At 31.8% G+C, this 13189-nt stretch overlaps 1 protein-coding gene across 4 annotated transcripts in view; it reads right to left on the bottom strand.

The window, feature by feature from the left end:
* ZMYM4 (zinc finger MYM-type containing 4) overlaps positions 1-13189 on the bottom strand; it is a 122053-nt gene that overhangs the window by 39252 nt on the left and 69612 nt on the right. For all 4 annotated transcript variants that reach the window (XM_051987656.1, XM_051987653.1, XM_051987655.1 and 1 more), the window contains exons 6-10: positions 9740-9824; positions 9228-9480; positions 4230-4404; positions 3932-4144; positions 353-503 (exon numbers count right to left, since the gene is read on the bottom strand). In XM_051987656.1, the coding sequence (XP_051843616.1) occupies positions 353-503; positions 3932-4144; positions 4230-4404; positions 9228-9480; positions 9740-9824 (877 nt within the window). The remainder of the gene's footprint in view (positions 1-352; positions 504-3931; positions 4145-4229; positions 4405-9227; positions 9481-9739; positions 9825-13189) is intronic.

The following is a 13189-nucleotide window of genomic DNA, read 5'->3' as shown; positions in this document are numbered from 1 at the left end:
GCAAACTGTTTACTCATAGAAACTGAACAAGATCTATTAAGTCACATGTAAATGTAAATTAACATTAAACGAACAGTTTTTAAGTTTTCCTTCACCTCACTATCAAATATACAATTTAAAAAGTAATCCCAAGTTAAACTGGATATGAATAAATACTTTTTATGTTCAAGAAGTGTCCTCAACTAAAATTCTTTAGGTAAGGTATTCCTTAAAAATACACAAACAAAATAGAAAGAAATGAAACTCTGCTCATAATAGCTAATTTTGAACCTGCTTCCAAATTATAGAAACAAACTAATACCACAACATTTATTAAAACTATAAAGTAAATTTCCCAAAGCACCAACATTACCTGAGGAAGTAACCATTTTAACTCTGTAAGCAGATAAGCAGTTAACAGAGCAGAAAAGCTCTGTTTTCCCCAAGTTATTGGTGTTTTCAATCATTTCAGCTGAGGACCTCAATGATTTACAAAGAGCACAGAGAGTAATTTTTGCCGATTTCTATTAAGAAAACAAAACCATATTCACCAACTTCAAATTTCCATTACATATATGCATGACATACAAAAAAATTACATCAATTTTCTTTAAAGTATTTTAACTAAACTAACCAGAATAAAAACCCAGCTGGCAGATGCCACAAATGGTATTAATAAATGTCAGTAAACACACAAATTGCAGGAAATAAATATTAAAATTACAGTTTTAAAGAAATTAATAATAATGAAGCAAATAGTAAACAATCTCTGGTAGGTCAGAATGGTTTTCTTCAACCTAAACAACCAATGAAGTCAAATAAAAATCAATCATAATATATGGCTCCCTTCTCAATGTTACTATATAGCTTGGTAGTGCCTAGGCAATTAACCACTGAATGCTATTAATATATCCTTCTTAGTTGGTAGAATTTTACCTTTTTTTTTTTTTTTAAGTGCTTTTAATCACACTAAAATCTTACAGCAATCTCCTATATTTCAAGGTTGGTTTCACAACAGTGAGTTCATTTGCTAATGAGCATAAGTCCATTTAGAAAAGCAGTATATATGCAATCTTAGAAATGTCATGGGTAAAAAAGAAAGACACCAATGTATGAAAAATGTGAACTGTTATATTTTACTATATAAATATGTCCACAGAATATTTCCAAAATAAAACTGCACTCACTGATCTGACACAGTCTAGTTTCTGAGATAGCATAAATACCTTTATGTAAATTGTATTTCTCCCAAAGGGAAGAGCAGGTAATTGCTAAAGGAAGAAAGGATATATTTTACTAACAAAGATGTACTACTGATGACTACTGAGAGCAAATAAACTTAATAGAGCCTAATGGGTTCTTAACTTTAATGATTTAGCATGACAACTAAAAAAAGCAAGACAACTAAAAAAGTTCATGCAAATTTAAATTACATTAATACAAGTATAGTATCTAGAAGAAAGAGGTGAATCTCTGTTCCATTCTGGGAGCCATAATTTAAAAGGGGATAAGAACAAACCAAAGCACATTAAAAAGATATCAGAAAAGTGGAAATATTTACAGAAGAATTGCATACAATTAACATATCATGGATTACTTGCTGCCTAGGGGAGAGGGTTGGGAGAAGACAGGGAGAAAAATTTAGAACAAAAGATTTTGCAAGGATAAATGTTGAAAACTATCTTTGCATGTATTTGAAAATAAAAAGGTGTTGTTGTTTTTTTTTTTTTTTAAAGAAGATACCAGGATGGTAAGGGACTTGAAAAACTATCATATAAAGAAAAAGTGAGGGAATTTGACAAGTTTAGCCTGAAGGACTTAAGAAGGAAGGAGACTGTTTTGAAATAGTCAAAGACTTGTCATGCAGAAGAGAACAGCTCAAGAGATATAAAAGAGGCCTTTTATGAGTTCTGAGGATCCTTATCTCAATTATCACTGTCATTGAAGAATTTCAGTTCTCTCCTTGTAAAGGGAATGCTAGAGTTAGAAAACACCCAGTGCTACAAGAATCTGGCAAAGTTTCTCATGTTATTCTTTTCTTTTCTTTTTTTTAAATTTTTAATAGCTTTTTATTTACAAGTTATATGCATGGGTAATTTTACAGCATTGACAATTGCCAAACCTTTTGTTCCAATTTTTCCCCTCCTTTCCCCCACCCCTTTCCCTAGATGGCAGGATGACCAATACATGTTAAATATATTAAAATATAAATCAAATACAAAATAAGTATACACCTCATGTTATTCTTGCAGAAAAGAAAGAGCTATATGAGATTACATTATAATAAGTGATCTGGAATTAGTTCAATAGATAAATCTTAAAAGTACCCACTAATGACTCATATCAATTTGCAAAGTTTCCAGTAGATTTCTTCCTTTGTATTCTACTTGGCTCTGTCTTGCTTAATGTTTTTATTAATAACTTGAACAAAGTCATAAACAGCATGCTTATAAAATTTATAATGACACAAATCAGGAGAAATGGGTAATATATTAAATGACAGGATCAAGATCCAAAGACTGAATTAAACAGGGTTAAAAGTAAAGCTTTAATAAATAACTATTTGGACATGTATACTTATTTTGTATTTAATTTATACTTTAACATAATTAACATGTATTGGTCAACCTGCCATCTTGGGGAAGGGATGGGGGGAAGGAGGGGAAAAATTGGAACAAAAGGTTTGGCAGTTGTCAATGCTGTAAAATTACCCATGCATATAATTTGTAAATAAAAAGCTATAATTTAAAAAAATTAAATAAACCCCCCCCAAAAATAAAATTTTTTTAAAAAGTAAAGCTTTACACTTTTATTGCTTAATGATTCATACAATCAATTTCACAAGATCAAGATAAAAAGTAGTAGTTTATCTAAAAAAAAAAATTATGGGTTTTTGTAGACTGTAAGATCACTAAGTTAATAGTATTATATAGAACATTGAAAAAAGGTAATGTGATTACATAATTCCTAGGCCAGATTATACTTAAAAAATTATGTTCAATTTGGGAAAATAAAATTTTAAGAATTTCAAGCTAAAGAACATCCAGGAAAAGATACTTAGAATGGGAAAGAGCCTTGAGATTTTTAATATGAGGATCAGTTGAAAAATAGCTGAGGAAATGAGAATAATTAGTAAGAGTAGGGAGAAGGAAGAACGGAGAATACAAGATTGCTATCTTAATTATTTCCTGATTAGACTTATTTTTTCTTGGTCTCAAAGTACAGAACCTTAGAAACAATGGGTACAAATTGCTCAGAGGCGAAACTAGGTTTGATGTGGAGAAAATTTCTTAAATGACTATCACAAGGTTGTAGATTCTCCCTCTTTGTATTTCTCAGTCATTATTTACTGCTGTCGATAAAAGTTTTCCTTCATAACTTAATCCCAAATTCTTCAAAATGTGAAATAACATTTATCAATAAATTCTTAGGTGGAAGGGACCTTCAGAAGTTATTTAACTTAATCTTATTGCCTCAACAATTATTTCCTATATGTTCCTAAAACGTAATATTATCAAGAACTACTTTCTGAAAGACTTTTCTTTCATGAGACTGCAAAAAAAGTTTCCTTTGTGCATCTCAAATATCAGTATGCAATTTTAAAGGATTATATAAAGTTCCGCTTCACTTTATGCAAGAGGAAAAAAAAAAACTCAGAAAAATATTTATGCTAATCATATTTTCATAAATTGATATGTATTTCAAGAGCTTCACTATTAATAAAAAATCTTAAGATGAATACTTTTGTAAAGCAATTAATCACCTAATTTCTTTGTAAATCTATATTTTTAAAAGATAGTCATATTAGAAAACCTATCACCCCAACTATTTTAGTTTCTCTTAAATACTGTTTATTTCTCCCTTATAATAAACAGAAGTCATTTATTCTTCTACTAGCACATCCTTTTTTAATAATTCAATGGAAATCACTAAATTAAACATGATCTTATACCTGTTTATATGCTGTGACACATGTCGAACTACAGAATTTCTTAGACTGTCCCTCTATCTGGAGCATGTGGCATTGACCAGAGCCACTGTAACAGTAACCCCCACAGTTCTCACAGCAGTTCATCGTGAGGTTATTAGCAGAGCGGAACTTGGAGAAGCAGGCATCACTACAAAGTTTATGGACCACATTTTGGTAATTAACTTCATGTCGAATCTAGGAATGAAAAGCCACAGTAAGTAGTACCATTCAAATCTCTGACGGCTGTAAATAGTTTCAGCAAATTCAAAATATAACTTACAACTGCATTCTTCTGGCACATGCTGCACTTGGTTGAAATGCTATTAGTATGTATGGTAACAATAGGTTTTCTTTTTAGTTCATACGTAGATAGACATGATTGGCTGCAAAAATCTTTGCTAGAGCTCGTATTGTCAAACTGGGCAGTGATCACATCCTTTGGGTTTAAAATATCTCTAAAAAATAATAAATGAGGAAAAATATGAATTGCTATTTTGTCATGATTCTTATTTCTTTTTGTAAGGTGAAAGGGCTAATGAAATGCATTACTAGAATGATATTAGAACTTTTAATTTAAAAGAAACATTGATGACTTATAGGTGATAACCTCAATATACAATAAAATCTTGGCTATCAGAATCCTCAGGGAATTAATAATTCTGGACAGTATTTCCTCAGATATCAGAAACATCATCCCTTCAAGCATCAAAATTTTTGAAAAAATAATTATCAATCAACAAACATCTATTAAGCACCTACTATGTCCTGACCCATATGGATGTTATTCCTTCTTTTCTTAAAGAAAGCTGAAGGTAATTAACTTCTATGAGTCAGTGAACCTAGTATACTAAAGTGATCTAGGCATGTCTTTTTAGAGCTCTTAAGTTTTTATAGTTTTTATTTTTCTCTATATTCTAATGCCTGGCACACAAAAGGCACTTAATAAATGCCTGTTACGTAATTGTCAGGCTGCTATTTCTACTTGTTACGGAGATGGGTTTCTTAAAACTTTTTTCTACTCACAACCCCTTTTCTGCCTGAAAAATGTTTACATACCTGGGTACATAGGTATATAAAATAGGTATACAAATCAAACATTTACTGATAATAAATCATAACTTCACAACTCCCATATTAACTTATGAGACCCTATATGGGGTCACCAATCACAGTTTAAGCTGGGTTATAATAGAGTATATGCCTATATCTTCTTCTCTACCCTTGGCAGAGAGAAACTTTAAACATTAAAAAGTGGGAAAAATTTATAAGAATCATTTATTAGAAAAGTATCTACTCTGAATTAGGACTTCAGAAATTTTTTTATAAAGAAAATACATTAATATTTAGAATATCTCCTTTGGCCATTCAAAGACTTTTTGGGGCTTACATCCTAGTTTTTCTGTGGTTCCAACATAAAAACAGAATAAAAAATTTCAATTCAAAATAAGAGAGATGAACTTTCTGCCTACTCCAGGATTCAGAGATGAAATTTCTTTTTAGCTACTGATTCTCAAAAGCAACTCATTATAAAAAGACTTAAAAGCTTATCTTTAAATTTTTATACAGTTTAATATTTGCTTAAAAAGACTATCTTTTGAGTGTTGCAAATTTGAAGACCTCAAATATCAATAAAGATGAAGGTAAAAAAAATCTTGAAATCCAAGTGAAAAATCGCAACTGTTACTCTACCAAATTAACAAGTTCTTCTAACACTAACAATAATGCTATCTTTCCTATGATTCATAAAAATAGTTCATTTATTTGACATTAGAGGCAACTGAATTTCTTTTCTCAGTCCTATTTATAATTCTCAAATTGGAATTTTTGTATATTTAAGAAAGACTTACTCCACCTATAGTTTAAAACATACAGAATAAAGCCTTAGTATACAAGCTCTGCAAATGAACACGGCATGCCACCTTGAACAAAACCATTAACATCACCAGATCTGTTTCCTCATCTATAAAACATGGAAATGATACTAGTCTATTCTAACTCTAATGTTCTAAAGCTGGATACCAGGGTATCTCACCTGCACTAATGGTTTCAGTCACTCTAGAAGCCAGTAGAGAGAAAAGATTAGGAGAAATAGTAGTGAAATACTGAAGGTGGGATTAAATAAGAACAAAAGAAGTCAAGTGGAACAAAAACAGCACAAGAATTATAATAAGAAAGAGACAGCTGAAAGAGGATATAACACTAAAAACAAGATGAAAATGGTGAGCTAAGGATAAAGCTGAGAAAAAGAAATAATGGCAGAAAAGAGAAAAGGATCAGGGAATAGTTAGGTTAGAAGAAAGGGACCCAAAAATAATAAATAATAGGATAATGATATGGATGGTAATTAAAGCAAAAGGCAACAGGAGAGAGAAGTATATGACAGGTATGCACAGAGATTAGGGGAGGAAAGCATATGGTAAAAACTGGAAAGAGAGAAGACAGCAAATGACAGAATAAGAAAGGAAAGCTTAAGCGAGAGCAGAACTATACTAGGTCATGGGAGATAAAATACATTATATTGTGCTATAAAATAGTTAAAAAAAAAAAAAAGACTAACTGAGCTAATTGTAAGGACAGTGTGAAATGAGGGAACTTTTGAACACGTTGGGATATGTGGACAAAACATAGGAAAGGAAGACTAAATGAGCCAAAGAAAGAACAAGCAAAAGGTAAAACAAAACACTTTGTGAATCTCTATAAAAGTTTAAGCTATAATTTTTTTCCCCAAGGACCATATGTCATAAAATAAATTTAGCATTAAAACTTGTTTTCAGTGATGAATACTTAAGAAAAAGTTAACTAAAACCATAAAATCTTGGGTTTTGAAGGAACTTTTGAGACCATCTAGTTCAGGATTTTATCTGAAGAAGGGACCCTCTTCTCTAACATCACAGACAAGTATTAGTATTATTGTTATTCTTAAATGGTCGCTCATCATTTGCCTGCACAATTATTACAATGGGGCTTTCACAATATATTCTATTCATTTTTAGATAATTTAAAATTGTCAACTGTCTTCCCTTAGTTTACATCTATGAATTGAAGATATTGTACTATCTCTAAGACTAAGCAAACTTTTCCATAATAAACACTCTTAGTTCCTTTCATATATTGTATTTCTAGTGTTTTCATCAAACTATTCCTTACAATCTATACCAATCTGTAAATATACTTCCTAAAATGTGATCTACCTGCTGATCTATTTATAATACTCCTGACAAGACTATGATAGGCCACAAAAATCTTTACAAGAATTTGTATTATCAAATGGATAATAAAGACATCCTTTAGGTCTAACAAACAAAAATGAGACTATCACTTCCTTTTTAATTACTTCTTTTCAATAATCCAAAGATTGATTAAGCAAACAAAAACAATAAAACATAATATTCTATGGTAAAGAAATTACTTGGCTCCATCAAACTTGTTAGGTAAATAACATCCTTGTTTTAAAGATTAGAAAACTGAGTCTCAGTACTTACTTGCCAAAGTAAGTTCCAGACCTGAGCATCAAACCAAGATCTAATACTATTTCTATCAATCACATTTTTTGTAACACTGCGCTGCTTCCCAAGAGAAGTAAAAACATAAAGAAAAAACTAAATGGGATGTTATGACAAATTATGAAAAAAAACCAGAGTAAATTTCTTGTGATAATAAACTAGTTTAAATGAATATGTACACACACCCAAAATCAGCTTTGAAAATGATCTTCATTATTATTTGGTAAACTAAGTCTGAAGAATGGGATCAAAAGTCAAGATACTCCTATTTCTTTCTACTCAGTCATTTTCTGGCTATATATGATCTTGAACAAGTCATTTGTATTTCTTTGCATCTCAATCAGTTTCTATAAGAAGAAGTTGAAGCAGCTTATTTTCAAAGTTTCTTTCAATGACTAGGTCAAAAATAAAATAATACAGGAGTCAAACAACAATACAAGAGAAATGTATATCCTCCTCTTCCGTTCAGTTTGAGGACCTTTTTAAAAGTGCCCATAAATAAGGCAATTAGCTACTTAAGAGATCCAATTATGGGATATAATTCCTTCGATGAATGCGAGCATGCTACAGAGTAAATTGCTTCAGAAACAGATATGGTCAAACAAGAATGTCACTACTATAATTCTCTTAATTCTTTTACTCTAAAATTTATTCTTAGAGTAGCTATACAAAAAATATAACTATCTTTAAACCTGTTTCTTTATCTATATAAAGAGAATGTCAGGTAAGATGACATTAGATTCCCTACAACACTAAATCTTATAAATCAACACACACACACACACACACACACACACACACACACACACACACACACAGTATGACCATGAAGCAAATACTTCTACTTTAGCCTTTAGTTTAAGAAATTCGCTACTAGTTTAGAATACCACCATATCATACTATAGTCACAGATTTACATTAACATACTATTTTTATTAGTCCTAATATTCTAAATCTCATTTTATGATATAATTAAAAATCATCTTAAGTTTTATTCCTGTTCACTGAGTGATTGACAAAATCCCTTCTCTCTGAGCCTAGCTTTTTGACTTATGTAAGAAAAGTCCAAGAAAACTTAGAAGTGGATTGATCCTTATGTCAATTAGTTTGGTCTCCTCCATTTTGGAGATAAGGGCATTGAAATCTAGAGAAGTCAGACAAGCTGTCCAATGTCACAAAGGCATGAAGCAGCAGAGCTTGGTTTCAAACCCTAGCCCTGAATGCAAATCTAGTTCTCCTTCTTCACAAGTCCTATTCAGTTGAATTCAATTATATCAGAATGTTGTAAAGATAAACAAATAAATTTATAAGCATTATGAGTTCTGTTGAAGGCATTAATATACCTTCTACCATTATTTTGTTACCTGCCTCTACTTGATCTATCATTATTAAAATGAATCCAGTATCAGAAATAATTACTTAGTTTTTAAGTTAAAACATTACAATTTCCTAATTAGTGGGTGTTTCCTTAAAGAATGCATAAAATAAAAAGGATACAGATGATTTTAACTATTATAAAATTATACTATTTAAAGTAGAGGGAAAATTATGTTCCTTAGAACTTGAAAAAAACACACCTGTAAAATTCTTAATTAGCAAAGAAACTATTTATGACCAAGTAATAAATCTGTTAGGGAAAGTAAAAGGCACAGCATGCTTCTACTGGACTGATTGGCTATTTCTTCCCAAAGAGGGAAAAGTGGAAAGATGAACCCTGAAACGTTGATGAAGAGAATAAGCATAAACAACAGACAGAATAGAGATCTCAGCTATACTTTGAGCAGCTGGAACAGGTTTTCTTGGTGGGGGCTGGTAGGCGGGCAGATGGAACGGTGTATCCAGTGAGGCACAGTGTGGAGCAGAAGAGCTGAGTAGACCCTTTTCTCTGATAGGCCGTTTGCCCTTTCTGAAGGATTTTTTTACAACCAGAACAGGAAACTCGAACAGCTGGGGATGGAACTGAGGGAAGCATTTTGTTCATGCCAGAAGATGCCAGAGAAGGCTGAAAGCCTGTTGTCAACTGTGGAGCTATAAAAAACAAAACAGGAAGGGGAGGAAAAGGTTTTGGTATTTACCATGAATATTAAGTACATATATTCTATTTTTCTTTCAACTCCAATCTTCTCAGTCTTGAACTCTAATATAAAATATGGAGTCTGTATTTAATGGTTCTAATCAAAGATTAGACATTACTGCCCACATCACTAATACAAAAATATCAGGAAACTTATCTCCAGATACAGGTCAGAATATGTAGGTGGATAATTTACAAACATGTGCTTCTTACCAAGAGGACTGCCACTGACTGAAAAAACAGCACTAATTTTCAGTTCTCCTTCTGGAGTTTTTCCCTGTTGACCATGACTGTATTCCTGAAAGAAAGGGAAAGGGAAAATTGGATAAAATGCTCTTTTAAAAATCAGATATTTAAGCAGGAGAGAAAAATTACCTTTAGCACCAAAAAGCTAGCATTGTTTCAAAACATCTCAGAGTCAAAAATTTTAGAAATCTTACGTTGGTTACTAGCAATTCTTAAGGAAGAAGATTTGTTAGTATTATGGGATCTCTCACGTCTGCTAAAGACAATATCCTATTTTACTGAGGTCAAATAAAGAGACCAAATGGACAAATGGTAAATGTGACTACATCCAAAGAGAACCAAGACAAAGGCACATTAATAACTGATTTATACCCTAATTTAAGCATTATCTTTAAAAGGTCACAGGATTTAATTTTCATTGAAATCTCTGATTTGAATTAAACAATTTTAGTTGATTGAGTTTATGGAGAGCTGCTGACCAAAAGACCTGTACCCATGAGCCAGTCCAGCCAACCCTTTCAGTTCTGATTCAAAATGGTTTTTTTTAGATAGAATAATCTTGCTCTAAATTACAATTTATCTTGACTAGGATGCACAAATATACTGTTCCCAGAACAGCACCAAACAGATATAAATTTTTACAATAATTTTAAGGGGAAAAGTTTAATTATAGGCTTTTAAATACATTTTAATTTTCAACTGTACAGTTTATCAAATATATTTATCTGACTCATTCTATGATCAAATCAAGACAAGTTTATTTGTCCAAATTCAGGAAAAATGTTAAAAAAAAAAAGGGGGGGGGGACCGTAAAGGAGGGGTGGTGGAAGCTAGGTGGTGCAATGAATAAAGCACCAGCCCTGAAGTCAGGAGGACCTGGGTTCAAATGTGATCTCAGACACTTAACACTTCCTAGCTGTGTGACCCTGGGCAAGACACTTAACCTCAACTGCCTAAGCAAAAAACAAAACAAAAAACCAACTGCTTAAGTCCTCGAACTTAAAAGTTCTTGTTGGGGTAGGGAAAAATAAAAATGGGGCTGTTTTAAAAATGAAATATTGAGTCCTTAATAAACTAAGTAATTCCAAAATTGACAGACCATAAAAGGGCAAGTTTTAACTCCAAGAACACTTACCCAAAATTTTTTAAAAAGTATGTTTTTGCCATAATAAAAGTTTGCTTCAGATTAAACGAGACATGAAAATGCTAAGTGTTAGAAGAACATTAAAGTGTTTTAGAAGATCTTCACTAACAAAAACGCAAAAAAATTCCTTCTTGACAGGACCTATTTAAAAGAATTAAAACTGATTTGTAGTTTAATAATGGTTTACGTTAAAAATGGGTGTACCTATTTTCTCTCCCATTCTTTGTAGAGGTGAGGAACCATAGGCATGGAATACTACATATATTATCATATTATCACCCCAGACTGATGTGCTGTTTTTGTTTTTCTGCCCCTTTATTTTTATTCTTTGTAATCAGAGATGGCTCACTAAGTACAGGATTAGATAATTTGGAAAATAAAGAGGATGTAAAAGCAATGAAAATTTCAGAGCACGTGTGCATGTTCTTCTCAAGTACTTAAAAATGATTCTGTTTATTTTAAAAATCTGCTTTTGTAGGGTTTTCCCCCCAGCAACATCAGATACACTATTAGGTGAAACTAGGAAAAATACGTGGGTTTGTCAGAAATTTTAAACTAAGAGAAATCATGAGATTTTATTCTATTTTTGATCGACTTGTTCTCACTTAAAACATATAGTTTTGACTCAGATTTTAAGTATTTGATAACATTTATAACTCAAAGTCTTGACATTCAAACTATTGTCTCCACAGCAAAACGAGCATATGTACAAACTTAGAGCTTCCTAACTTAAAATGAAAAAACAAAAAACAAAAAAAAAATTAAAAAAAACCTTGTTTGGCTTTTCTTCAAATAAAGGCATGATATTGATACATATTTTGCTTTCCAAATGGAGAAATCAATTCAAGTACCTCATTCTTCAAAAAAATATCCTATTACACTCCAAAATACTCAATTCACTAACAGCATTATCTATGAATTCCATCACTTGAGAAAAACTACCACCTTTAAGATTATTATTATGGACATAAAATATTTTCAGAACTATAATTCAAATAATATCAATTAAATCCCTAGTAAACCTGGTTGTTAACAGAAGAAATAAAGGAGATTAAAACAAAAATTACACTAGTTGGGACTAGATAGAGCCCAGAACTTGGGAGTTAAAAAGACATCTGAATTCAAATTTTGCCTTAGATTATTCATTAACTATATGACCCTGGAGAAGTCACTTTGTAGGCCTCAGTTTCCTCATAACTAAAGATTAGGATAATAATAGTATCTAATCCATATGGCTGATGTGAAGATCAAATGAATTATATACATAAGATACTATATAATGCTAGTTGTAATAAAAATACTAATATTATAGAATGAGTTTTTATTCTAAGCACTACTACTAAATCAGGAGAAAGAAATCTGAAGTTTTTGCCTCTTAACAGCAATATGACCTCAGGTCCATAACTCATTTGTAGAGGTGCTACAGCTAAATGTGAGCTACCACTATCATGAGACCATATCTCATCTCCTCTGTGTAGGTATACTCCAAGCCTCTGTGTGGGGCCTTTTTTCTTCCAAATTATAATGCCTTTTGATGATGTCATCACTTTCTATGAATTCAATTATATCTATGCATATGACTACACTATCTACATTAGCCATCTCTCACCTGAGCTCCAGTCTTACATTACCCAAATGTTTACATGAGAATTTCACTTCAGTGTCCCATGGGCATCTCAAACTAAACACAGCCAAATATAGCCCCCTTTCCTGAATTCCCTACTTTTGATGAATATACTACCATTTCCAACCTCAGTCATACTCAACTCTGCAACTCTCCTTTATTGTTCAAACTCAACCTGTTGGTTCTACCTGCACACTTAGCTCTATACCTGCACACTTGTCTTATTTTTCTGATTTCTCATCATTTCAATGGCTATCACGCTAGTTCAGGTCTTCACCCAGGAGGTTCTCTGCTTCATTTTTCTTTCCAATCTATATTTGTAACTATTCCTAGTTAGTGAATAGGCCAAATATATAACTCCCTGACTCAACACATTTTAGTAGTTCCTTACTGCCTCCAGGATAAAATATACACACTTATTTGCCCCTTTTTAATCCCTTCATAGTAGGCCCAAACTTATCTTTCTAGACAATTTAAATTCTTTGTTTTTTACCCATTCTCTAGCAATTAAAACAGTCCAGAGATCACATTCCATCTCATATTGTGCCTTTTGCACAGATAAAAATTTGGTTAATGAAGTGAAATGAAATATATATGGGGTTTTGTTGTTTGTCTTATCAGCAAAGGGTATCAGCAGCTTCCAGCTCTA

Source organism: Antechinus flavipes, chromosome 3, assembly GCF_016432865.1.
Source record: "Antechinus flavipes isolate AdamAnt ecotype Samford, QLD, Australia chromosome 3, AdamAnt_v2, whole genome shotgun sequence".
In the NCBI taxonomy this organism is placed as follows: Eukaryota; Metazoa; Chordata; class Mammalia; order Dasyuromorphia; family Dasyuridae; genus Antechinus; species Antechinus flavipes.
This window is presented reverse-complemented; position numbering and strand designations above follow the sequence as displayed.